We start from the raw sequence: 12,656 nt of genomic DNA on the forward strand, positions 1-12,656 counted from the left end.
AAACATGTCAGTTTAATTCTATGTAGAAATGAACTACCAGGAGCAAAAGTGATGTTTTAATGATCACTGGGAGCTGCTGCAATAGACCCTGGACAAATTTAGTGTAAAGTAGAAAGTGTCCTGGCACTTATATCCAGGAAACAATTAACCTCTTCGTTCATACTGAAGACTCATGCCCACACCTCCCAAAAAAACACAGCTTAGAATTCAAGATTAAAACCAGATTTTTCTCAGCAGAAAACCAGAGAGCATCACGGCCATAAAACCTATGCAAAAAAAAAAGACGATCATTTAAACTGAACCAGTAAACAGGAGCTGCTCATGAAAGTTGAGAAGATAGCCAAAACTTCTCTTACTAACTTGAGGAACATGACAACACCACATGTATAGTGTGCAGTGATACCTGATTGCTGGTGTTGCAACAACATTCAGTCCCCAGAGTCTTCTTCATGGTACACTGAGATCCTCAATACACTGAGCTGCCTGTGAGACTGGTCTCAACCACAGGATGGATTTTTATCTGCATCTCCCTTATGTTTTCTATTTCCCTTCCGAATCCCAGGATTAAAACTATTTTAAAAGTAGATGGGACAGGATATATAATGTTAACATGTACACGGAGACTTTAATTCTTCTATCACGGTATTACACATTTAATACAGGAAAGAAAGGGGCATGTGAAATCCACATACCTACCTCTAAACACGAGAGGATTTAAAGCAGCTTCCTCAAGAGAAGCTCCTCCGACAGACACTTCTCATGGTAAGGACGTTGCATTCTATAACTAAGACTATCAAGCTCTTAAAAAGATGAACTTTATACTTTTACAATAGTTGAGGAACCTATGTTTTATTAGTGCTCCGGGAAACAGTGTTCCTGACAGACAAAAGAAGTTACATAGAAGCAGGCTTCATACTTTAAATCTTCCACATAATAAGAAGGTGAGCAATATCCAGGTTCTTTAGATGAAGAAAACCATGAGCTGCGTCTGGCTGCAATTAACTCGTAGCATCCTAATCTCAAAGGATGTTTAGATTGCATAATGCTGTAGAATACGTGGGTATTCCTGCCAGACCTAAACTGGCTCAGATGGATTTCTGTGTGACGGCAGCCACGTTGCTTCCAATTCCCAGCCTACATCAGGTAGGTAGACACAGTCAAAGCATTTAAAGGTCTTAATCTGCATCTCTGTCAAAAATTAAAACCACTACATGCAATCTAAGCATAATTTTATGCATCAGTAGGTGAAAACACTGGTAAAATTGGCGCATGTCACATCTACCTCCACTAGCAGTTTGTAGAAGAGTGTCCCTTCCCAAAGGGAAATATGTATCACCTATCTCAAGAAGAAACAAGAGACACTTACACTTCTTTACTTGAGTGTAAAGTGCTGAGGTTGGGATGAGAAGGATCTGGAGATCCAGATCTCTTCTCCATATCCTCCCCCCAGGAGCAATGTCTGTTAAACTGAGCCTGCGCCAGGTTCACCCGTTCCCAGACTGCGCAATAGTGCACGAATGAAGATAAGACGCGGCCGAGCTACAGCCACAGCGCAGCTGGGTGAGGGATAACACTCTAAGGAAATTAAAAAAAAAAAAAAAAAAAATCAGACTGAGAAGAGGAAGGCTGGCATACCTTTAAGAATAGCCTAGACACATCGATATCCTTTCCACATTTCAGTCCCCCGTATCTGAAAGGCAGCGTGACATTAGAGAGGTCTTCTACTGCCTGAAAGACACCCTCCTCTATCCTCCCTCCTCGACTGATCACAGAGGAAAGAGAAAACCACCAGATGAGTCACCCCTGGAAATCTGCACGGCTGGATCGCATCTAACCCATCTACGCACCAGACACAGGAAACCAAATTACTGCCAGCCTCCCGACCACGTCTGCTTAGACGGTGGAAAACCGAGCTGCTCCAACCTCACGCTTTGTTACCGTGACCAGTAGCAAGAGCTCTGGGTTCTTGCAAGAGACTTGCCCGTATGCAAAGACCAAATCTTGTTCCCGAAATGTGCATGGTAAGTATTTTGTATTCTGACAAAATTAACCATTATATTGAGAGCCAGACATGATTTAGTAGCATTATTCTTCTTAACTACGGTATATCCAAGTAAGTTTAAGAAAAGAATATTCACCTTTTAACTGTAATTTTCAAGGGGGGACAATTTTCTCAAGGAAAGATCAAAGATTGCCCTGGAAAATAGCATGCCACAAGATTTTAGTTGCCATGTTTAAAAAAAAAAAAAAGAAATTCTTAGCTAGGGAGGTAGGAAAGGGAAGAAAAAAAAGGAACCGCAGCGTACACATACACGCATTTTTCAGCCAGGTCTAACAGTAGGCTTCCCTGCCCCATGATAGGTAAAGCAGACGAGATATTGATTTTACAAATATGTAAGTGAAAAAATTAAAATAAGTATGATAACACATTCAGAAATTTAAAACAGTCTGAGACTGCATTCCCCCAGTCTTTCAAATGATGAAAATGCAAAACAAATAAAAAACACCCAGATTTTAAAAGCCAGTACATTCTACAAAATTTCATAATTTAAATACTTACAAAGTAAGAAATTCACTCTAGTAAGAAGAAAAAGTAGTTATTCACAGATAACCTTAGGAGCACATTTCTCCTCTTCCCTTTACAAGCCTCTCTCCTGTCATTCCTCCACAGCACACAGCTCCCAACCTCATCCACTGACACTTGACATGCAGAACTTCCCGGAGTCTTTAACGATGCTCTCAAATGAGATTACAGCCCATGTCTGCAAGACGTACCCCAACGTCACGGAGGACTTTTGGATTTTATCAGACGCATGACAGTCAGGATCATTAGTGAGCAACTCAGTCTGTGCATTTTAATGGGGATTTGTCTTCGAAAAAAAATTACTGACACATAAGACTCGTAGCTGTGAAGCAATACCTTCCTGAATAATCATTGAGTCGATGTTTATTATATCAGAGGGGTTTTTTCCCTCCACGGCATCAGGCAAATGTCTGTGAAAGATATCCATCTGTACCTGGAGCTCATGCCATCTTCCTCACCACATTTTCATGCAGCCCAATTAAGAGCAACTCCACACAACCTTTTTCCTGAACACAGAGGACTCACAATGAGGATGCCCAACTAGCATTTAAAAAAAAAAAAAATTTACAAAGATGGGACCTTTCTAGTTAGTTAAGACAATCCATATCACTGTTACAATCCCTTTCTATTTGCCAAAGAATCTGCAGTCGGGTGTCTGCTTCATTTTTTGCTCAGGATTACAATTGCAGGGGCATCAAAAAGGTACATTTTGTCAGCAGCAGCACTTCGGCAAACAGCACGTGATGACACAAGGAGAAAATGAGGTGGTTTGGTTTTTTTTTTTCCCCTAGAGTGGAAATGCAGTAATGCCTAGCTTCGTCCCCAGCTTCACCTAACCTGAAATAGTATCCCATGAAGCACTGAGGCAGTGCAACAGCTGCTGCTACCAAAAAACCCCCTAAAAACCAAAAAACACATCACCACCCCCAAACAAACAACAAACACCCCCCCCCAAAACACAACAACTCACACCACAAAACCCAAACCAAACCACTCCTGTAATGTCAAACCTAGATCTTCATTCTTCTTCATCTTCTCCACAGCCACTTTGACACCTGGCTTCATTTGCCTCTGCTCTTTATCACATCGTGATTTACTAGCTGACACGGTCATTTGACCACAAAGAAACTCTCAGATCAAACTACACAAGGTAGATTTTTCAAATTCCTTCCTGAAGGAAAAATAATAAATAAATAAGAAATAGCTGGGTCAATAAAGCACTTCCAGGAAAGAATTTGCAAACAACACTGGAGATTAGATCTGAGATTAGATTGCACCTCTGAAGCCCAGGTGATGATCACTGCAGAACTGCTGGGCCAAACGGCCCAACACCTCTGAAGGATCATCTCCCAACCAACGAAACTCTGAGACACAAGGGCTGCTTCTGCCGTAGCAGAAGTCAGCATATAAGCATATCAAATATTTTCAAATGCTTTGGCCCAGAAACTCCTGGAAGAGTTTCTATTTAAAACAGCTCCAATTGTATTTATAAGCCTTATGAAATTCATCCTGAAGAAGTTATTTGTGGCTGGCAGCCAGCCTCCCTAATTCAGGTGTCTAGCTTATACCTCAACCCCAGGCACCTAGCAAACGGCTCCCGAGTCCTATATGGAAGAGAGCTGGGCCATGAGCAGAAACAGGTGACTTGAGAGGCCTCCAGGGAAAGAGATGGCTTGTCTCGATTCAGGTGTCTGCCTCTCTTCATCCCATTAGCTCGGTTGCAACCCAACAGCGAGCTGCCACCAAAAGGCCAACTTCACCATCACCACCTCTTCCCCGGCATGAGCACTGGCACCCATCTCGCCTTCCGGGAGCTGAGAGAGGACATAATACCACAAAACACACTTATTCTCCATTATCAGATGAACTCCTTGAACCAAATCACTGGAGGGTCAGACAAAAGCCACCGCCACCACAAAGGAGGCAGGAGAAGCACATGCCAAGCACAGGAGTTTCAATGACACCTTGCTGTGATAACGGTCCAGCAGTAACACAAAACCACATCATTGTGGACTTACCCTTGGAGGACAGCTTGGCCCAACACCTAACATTTTCACTGTCTGCGCTAGTCGACTCAATCCCAACCCAGATATGCCTTTAAAGCTGTGTTGTATGACAATGATTTTGACTTTTTTGGCCAATGTAGTAATAACTATTTCCCAAAGTTAGTATATTGGGTTTCTTTTCTAATAGTAATGATTCAAAGCTGAATCACATCCAGAAACAAAGTTAGGACTTTCACATGAGCTGGTGCAAAAAAAAGTGTGCCAACACACCCAGCACTGGCCTAAATAAATAAATAAATAAAGCAAGTCATAATCCTTATGCTCTTCTAAAATAATCCCAGGCATTTCGCACCACAAATGCGAAACACTGTTGAAATTAAGTTTCTCTGTTCAGTGTCACACAAATGAAAGTTTTACAGCCAACTATCCAACTGGAAGCTAACACACTGAGTCAGATCAATACAGATGTCTTTTCATTAGAAAAATAAAATAAATAAAAAAAATCAGCACTATTCATAAATGCTAAATTTACAACTGCTTGCAGAAGCTCACAGCATAAGGAACCAAAGAACTTATTTTAAAGAAGTAGCTTATTCACTACACTCCTTTCAAGTTAGATTTTCACTTGGATTGACAGTATTCAGATATGTAAAAACCAGCAAAACCAAAATACTCCTCCTAAGGTAATTTGGATAATGTGTTAGGCGTGTCAAGCACACCTTAGTCCAGCAGAAGTATTTCTAGTGCACTGGGTCTGAGAACATGTGTTGTTTTTCATTAAATTGCTGAAATTGGAAAGCCCATTTAAAAAATGAGTTAAGAGTTATGTTAGTCTCGTTAAGCAGAAAAGGTTAGGGGTTTGTTTTGTTTTTTTTGTAAAAAAAAACCAAAACAAAACCCTCCTCCAAGAGTGAATAAAGGAACTCTAAAGATGAGGAGTGGTAGGTAGAAGAAACAGCTGGAATGTATCTGTTTCTTACAAGACAATAAAACCCAAGTGTTTTCCAAGCTCAGCAAGGTCACTGTCTAATATAATACACACAAGCACTCATTAAAAACTTTAAAAATTGAACTAAAAAAAAGCATGTTTGACAAAGAAAAGGTGTTAAAAGGGAGTCCATAGTAATGGGGGTGGGAGGGAGCATGCTGGACATGGGAGTCACCATCTCACCTCCTCCCCAAAATATGGGAGGAAAATAATATGTGACCTCACAAAACTGAAGAAAGGATCAGGTCACAGATCAAAAAACCAAACAAACAAAAAGACAGGAGGAAAAAGAACAAAAGAAACACCATGACTAACTGTAGTTGGTAACCATAAAATACAGAATAGAAGAAAAAAGTCCAGTAAGAACTGTCTGTAGATCCCCTTAAGCTGCAGTGCACTTCCCCGCTATAGAAGACATACCCATTTCTATAGTCAACTAGTTAATTCTTCCTCTTAAAGTGCCTGCAGATGCTGCTTTCATGCAAAATTTTAAAACAATGCTCAAAACTACAAAGAGAAACCATCCACAAAGGAAAATACACCGTGAACTCAGCTCAAAGCTATGCACGCCTATCACACAGGACTGCGTGAAGACAGACTTCAAGCATCTCTGAAAAAAAATGATTACAGACTTAACTTGAAAGTGTATAAACCCACCTTGCAGAAGCCAGGAAATAGATTTTACTCTCAAGCAAAAATCAGTCCATTTTTTTTCTCAAATACATCACAAAATGCACCACAGATACCTTTCCTGAGGTCTGGCAGGAAGGGGACAAGGCAACAGAAAGAATAATGTTCAGCCAGATAAAACAGTTATTACTGTCACCCTCCCCCTCTAAAACATTATTGTTAACCCTGTTATATGACATTTTGCCACAGCACTTGCATAGTCTGCAGCCAGCAGAGAACATTATTTCTAGGCTTTACATTCCCACAGTATTTACTTAACAACATATATATTTATGTATCAATTCATATTTATATATTAATTGAATACACTAGATTTACTCCATGCAAGGGCTCACTGCCAAGAATCTACACACAATAATGAAATATTGATGCATCCACCTAAAGGAGGGTTAAATACATCCCTTATGTAGACGCGAGCCAGGACTTTGGCAGCAGCGCTGTAAGAAGTTCTCCAGAAACCAGCCCACCCAAGTTTTATGACTTGACAGAATTACTCAGTATTAGACATGGTTTAGGCAACACAATATATAGATTTTGCCTTTTCATTCACACATTTTTCATTCTGACACTATCCAGGACATCAATTGGCGCTCTCTACACTATCCGAGAATACCTTACCCAGAACTGAGAAAAACCTTCTCATAATGATGAGTTCAACTGAAATAAAGGTACCTACGAGAAGAGGATTTGAACTGTAAGATGCATGTTCTGTCTCTACAGTTATTCCTCCCATCTGCTACACCAGACTGTATGCATTAGATTCATGCTTGGGGGAAAAACAAAACAAAATAATCACTGAGGTAAGATCTCTATGCAAATACAGGGAAAACACTGCTGCTAGACCTTTTGCTGCATTTGCAGAAGCCATAAAAAAAAAATACAGTAGAAATGCAGATTTCAAACAGTTTCAACAAATGGAAACATTTGGCGACCACATGTCAGAAACCATTCACTGGATTTGTTGCTGTACTGTTGGTCCAAACCAAAAGACTTCAGTAAGTAATCCTGACTCTCAAGTTTTATCCTCAAGCTGACTCTTTCTACCAAGCTACTCTGCAAACCTGCTTTTATAATCTTCTGAGCAGGCGGGGGGGGGTGTGTCTGCATGTGTAAAAAACAAACACATTTGTTTTTTTCCTGGAAAGAGACAAAAACAAAAGCCCCCAAATAATTTTCCAACACCCAAAATGTAACAGATACTTTTAAATAATGACACAGGAAGATAGTTTTGGACTCTGAAAAGCATGCTGTAATGCAATAATAAATGAAGTTGTTAGCGCACACCACAGCATTCAGTTAAGTTAGGCTATTTCACTACCTATTTAATGGCCACGGCAGATACAAGCAGCAGAGGTATCTTTAGTTGCCATCCAGACATGCTGGGCTCCCTTCCTCTAATGCAGCCTATCAAAAACCATAAAAACCTTATCTTACTACAGAAATCCTAACAGGGAAATGCCTCTCTCCATCAACACCGGGGAACGTTAGCACTGGAAAGGACTTCTCCTGTTGCACTGCAGTGTCTCTGCATGAGGAACAGTCCCAGGACTACAGGGTCTTGCTTGTGACTCTGAGACAGACACTCTCGACAATGACATCAAATGAAATTAGTAGCTTTCAGAACATCTGATTTTAACAACTCTAGATCAGTTACGAGGGGAAGAAATTCAGCTCCCAAGAGGCCCCATAATAGCTTGCGATATTAAGAGTTAGTTGGCCCAACACCTATTTTTCACTTCATTGGCTTTGTCAAGGTTGCTCCATGAGCTTTCCTACAGCTCTGCTGCTTCACTCCAACAATTCATTCAGGCACATGCTCACTGGAAAAAAATAAAAAAAATAATAATATCAAGTGTTATTTGCCTCAGGGCACTTTAACTAAAGATTTACAGACTTTGTGGGTCAGGTTTCAAGTTGCTTTAGCAAACAATTTCAAATCATAGACGTTTACCTGAGGATTAGGGTTCATTTAAGACACAGAACACGAATCAAAAGCTGAGAGCTTTTATAAGAAAACAGCATGCTCTCTTCTCTCCTCTTGAACTCTTAGAGAGGCATCACCCCTAAAATGATGAAGGGTGTTTTGGGAGAGAAGGACCATGTCTCCCCTTCGTTCACAAGGAGGAACTTTGTGGTGAACTGCAGAGAGGAAGAGGCAGACTGCCCTCCCGCATCTTGAGGCGGAAAACCAGACTCGGCAGTCTGGGATATTTCATAGCTGAGAGAAGAATGCTTTGGTTTTGAGGAACAGCTTTTGGCTTGCTTAAGTTATAATATGGAACAGAAGGCAATAAAATAATTTTAACCCAGCTATTTCTAGCTTTGGCAAACACAGCTCTACCTTAGAGGAACTATTTCTAAGTTGTGCTGTTTCAGTGTTTTTTTCTGGTCTCGGCACACACCATCTGCCCAGCTGTGGTGCTAAGTACAGCCTGAGCTCCACGTCAGCTTGACCAGCACCACTTGTTACAGGCAGAGCTAAGACGACTCCAAAAGTCCCAGATGCAAGAACCCAACACCACTAACCAGCGCTGGGCTCTGGATAAGGGACACTTTAAAGAATCCAAGTTTTGCACAGAAAGTGACTACTCTTTCCCCAAAAGAAGTAGATGTCCTCAACAGCCAGCTCTCGTAGAGTAACTAACCATCTCCAGCTACAGTAACCGATACAGAGACAACCAATAACTGCCCCCCCCAGTTCACCATAGCACACAAAACCCATTTTACAAGAGGTTGGGGACTACACTTGAAGAGGTCTTTGCACTGTAAAGACTACAGACCTGCCTTGCCTGCATTATCATAAAATACGCCTCGACATGAATCTAAATTAAAGAACAAAGTCTTTCATTAACTAACACCAGATATCAGATGCAGTTTTGTTGTTGTTATTACTCTTAATCAAGTTGTTGGGGTTTTTTTATATAGCATAAGAACTAGGATCAAAGTTTCAGCTCCCAGCAGCCAGTTGCTGCTGTACAACATGGAGACTCCAGCTGGGAACAGGCAGAAGAGGGACCTGACCAGGACACAATTTTCTCTCACCAAAAACTTCAAGAACAGATAGAGTGAAAATTTTTGATGTTTTGGGGTGGGTTCCCCCCCGGAGATCTAACAAATAAATACAGCTGGCCATTCCCATTACAAAAAGTCCTTCGCTTCAAGGTTTGAGTCCAACACAGTCCAAAAATCTCAGTATTGAAATACAGAAATACGTTATGGCAGATTTCATTAGCAAAGGGAAATATTAACAGTTTACAAAGAGATTTTTGCTTGTTCTATAAATATATAGTAGCTAGCGTTTGTATGCTTTCATCTTCCTCTAATGTTAGGGGAAGCTGGCACACAAAATCTTACCAAAACATAATAACAACTATCAGTTTATAAATATTTGGAAATCTGCCTCATCTTCAAAAATAATTGCTTAATCATTAGGACTCACCGAGCTTCACTCTCAATCATGTGCACACCACTGCATTTCATCAAGATCCACAAAACTTTGGGAAATGTCTCATTACTCTAAAAATACCTTTATTCTTCTCATACAAGAACGGAAACGGCTGGTCTTGGCTTTTTAATCCATCTGGATTTAGAGAGCAGAGAAGCACAATGAACTCTCTGACATGCAAACCTCAGTTTCATAGGGCAATAAATATTTACATTTTCCTTCAACATTACAGAATTCTTAACATCCTGTTTATCAATACCTGCAGGTTTTGAAGTTACTCGATTTAAACCAAAAAGTTTCTCCAAGGGCTAAGTTTGAAAATGAGAACAGCTTTCACATATCAGAAACAAAGTATAGCCACACAAATTAGAAGGGGAGGAAGGTGAACATACGGTTTTTTCCACTATAGAAATAGCACACGCTTTATACTTGCATCACTTTGCTAGCGTGCCCATGTGCTACTGGCAGGCAAAGAGGGAGCCTTTTGTAGGAATGGTACGACCAGCCAGTATCAAATGAAAAATAGAAATAATTTTAAAAAACCCCACCCCAAAACCCTGAAACCTCAAAATAGGATTTTCAAAGATGGTATTACATGACCTGAATTAAACTATTTAAAATAAGCTTTACCAATTTAAAGAAAGCAACGCAAGAATTGTATACACAAGAGAGGAATGCTTTAATCACATCAACTCACAGATAGCTCTTACCAAATTGACACTTAGGAAAGCCAGGACTGCTTTAATTACCTACATACATGGACGGCATTTACAAAATCAACACTTGTGAAAGTCATTTGCGATACTCTTCGTTCAAAATTTACTCTTGGTTCAAAATTCTCAATAGATTTTAAGTACTAGATGTCATTGTCTTACAGAGGAAACAAAGAAGCCTGGACTTAGGTCTTGACAAACTTGTGAAGATGGGGGGTAAAAAAGTAACAAACGCCCTTCTTTGGAAGTTACTGGGATAGCATTTCTGACAATAGAAGTTTCACCTCAAGTGAATGGGCTTAAAATGTTAAAATACACATAAACCAGTACGCTAAAGCGCCTCTTTAAAAGCACGTAATGACTTTAAGTGAGGCTGGTCGATATGTCTAACATTTCTTAAAACCCCTTCCACGCCACCAGCCTGGCTTACCCGGTACTCACACCTACACCCCCGGGTACTCCTAGGAGCAACCTCCTTCCCCCTGCGTCAACATAGACTGCACCGATGCGATTTTGTGTAACGATACAGAAACACAGGTATTTACGTCAAGAGCTATGTGCAGCCAGACACTCATGTTTAAAAACAGGAGAGAAGAAAACGACCGTAATTTCAGGTTACTCTCCGTCCTGAACTGTTTTGAGACAGGAAGATGAAGAGTGCCTTTAATTCAGACTGTCTCCGAGCAAGCGCTAGAGAAGTAATTTACAAGATAGCAAGAAATTATAAGCCTTAATGACAGGAGGGCAGCCCTACCAGCCTTTAATTTGGATGTTGGGGAGGGGGGCGTTGGCGATACTGCAAAGACAGATCCCTGCGAGCTTTCACGATACCTTCTAAAAATAGTAGCGCGCAGTTGCTGACAAAGAAACAAAGTTTAGGAGCCCCGTCCCCGGCGCTCCTGCCCGACCACGGGGCAGCCCCGCGGCGGCGTCCTGCCCCCTCGGCCGTGCGGAGCGGTGCGGGGGTGCCGAGAGACCCCGGCCTCGCCTGGGGGAACCGGGGCGACTGGCAGCCCCGCGGGGAGGGGGCTCGGGGGTGACACACAAAAGGACCGAAAGACACCTCACCTCTACCCATCGCTGAGCTTCAGCGAACGCCGCCTGGCAGCCGCACTCCGCGTCCTCTCTCCCCTCCATGGCCGGCAGAAAGCGTGAGGAGGGAGGGGGGGTGGCGGCGAGCGGCCGGTCCTTCGGCGGGGTGGGGGCGCAGGGAGCAACCGCTGTCATTCAGCTGCCTCCTTTTAACGCTGCCCGCGCCGTCTCCTCCCCCCTCTGCCTCCTCCCCGCGGAGCTCCCCCTCCCGGGAACTCGCTGGCGTTCAGCGACCGCAAGAATTTGAAGGAGTCGCTGACTGCAAAGCAACGCCACGACCCCCCAGGGGCAGCCGGACGCCCGGGAGAGGCTGCAGCCCCCGCGGCGGCGGCTCCGTCCCGCCGGGCCGCGACGCCCCTCGCCCTCCCGCCCGGTGGAGGCCGCCCCCGGCGGCTCCCGCCCCGGCGCATACCAGGAATAGCTGGGGACAATCGCACCTTTCAGGGCCGGCCACCTCCGCCCCGGCCCCCGCCACCTGCCGCCCCGCGCACCGCCCCCGCCCGGCCGGGACTACCCTGCGGGCCGCCGCCTCCCTCCGGCGGGGCAGTGGGAGCCCTGGCCCCGGGCCGGCTGCTTCACCTCCTCACCAGCGGGTCTTCCCTTGCAGCCACCGACAGCGCCGTGTTCCGGGGAGGTAAACGGCTTCACACTCTTGTCTGCAGCGTTGTCCCGTTTGGGGACGAAGTTAAGAGCCTTTTCCACTGCCTTGGAAGACGTGAGAAGTCCACGCTTTCTTCTGAACTCTTTTCACAGAAAACGACCGAAGCAAAGATGCAGGGGGCAGAGCCGGAGCTGCACAGCTCAGCCTCAGCGCATCCCTCCTGCGCTCCGCACCATTTGCCTCAATTCTGGTTTTGTTCACGGCACCCCCGCTAGTGCCCACTGCTTTATTTCACTCGCGTCTCTGCCCCCGAGACACTGCAACAGTTTCTTCGTGTCTCCTCCGCTTCCCACCCCGCACTCAGGCTCAGAGCTACAGCCCCGTCTTGGTGAGGCCGTTCTCGGCTTGACGACTCCTGAGCCTGGGTGGATGAGTGCTGGGCTCTGGCCCCTCTGGTAACCACAGACGTGGGGCGAGTTGGGATTATGCTATGCCACAGCAAAGCGTCTTCCACCCTGTCCTAGGCACTCGAGAGCC

The 12,656-nt window shown here is 43.6% G+C and overlaps 1 protein-coding gene across 5 annotated transcripts in view; it reads right to left on the minus strand.

Annotated features, from left to right (window-relative positions):
• Positions 1-11,777, minus strand: part of LMO7 (LIM domain 7) — a 134,985-nt gene extending 123,208 nt beyond the window's left edge. For 2 of the 5 annotated variants that reach the window (XM_054815892.1, XM_054815862.1), the window contains exon 1: positions 11,495-11,777. In XM_054815892.1, the coding sequence (XP_054671867.1) occupies positions 11,495-11,653 (159 nt within the window). In that variant the 5' untranslated portion in view covers positions 11,654-11,777. The remainder of the gene's footprint in view (positions 1-11,494) is intronic. The other 3 variants (XM_054815852.1, XM_054815872.1, XM_054815883.1) reach the window with 3 other exon arrangements.
• Between the last annotated feature and the right edge of the window lie 879 nt (positions 11,778-12,656).

The sequence above is a fragment of the Grus americana genome, chromosome 1 (genome assembly GCF_028858705.1).
Source record: "Grus americana isolate bGruAme1 chromosome 1, bGruAme1.mat, whole genome shotgun sequence".
NCBI lineage: Eukaryota > Metazoa > Chordata > Aves > Gruiformes > Gruidae > Grus > Grus americana.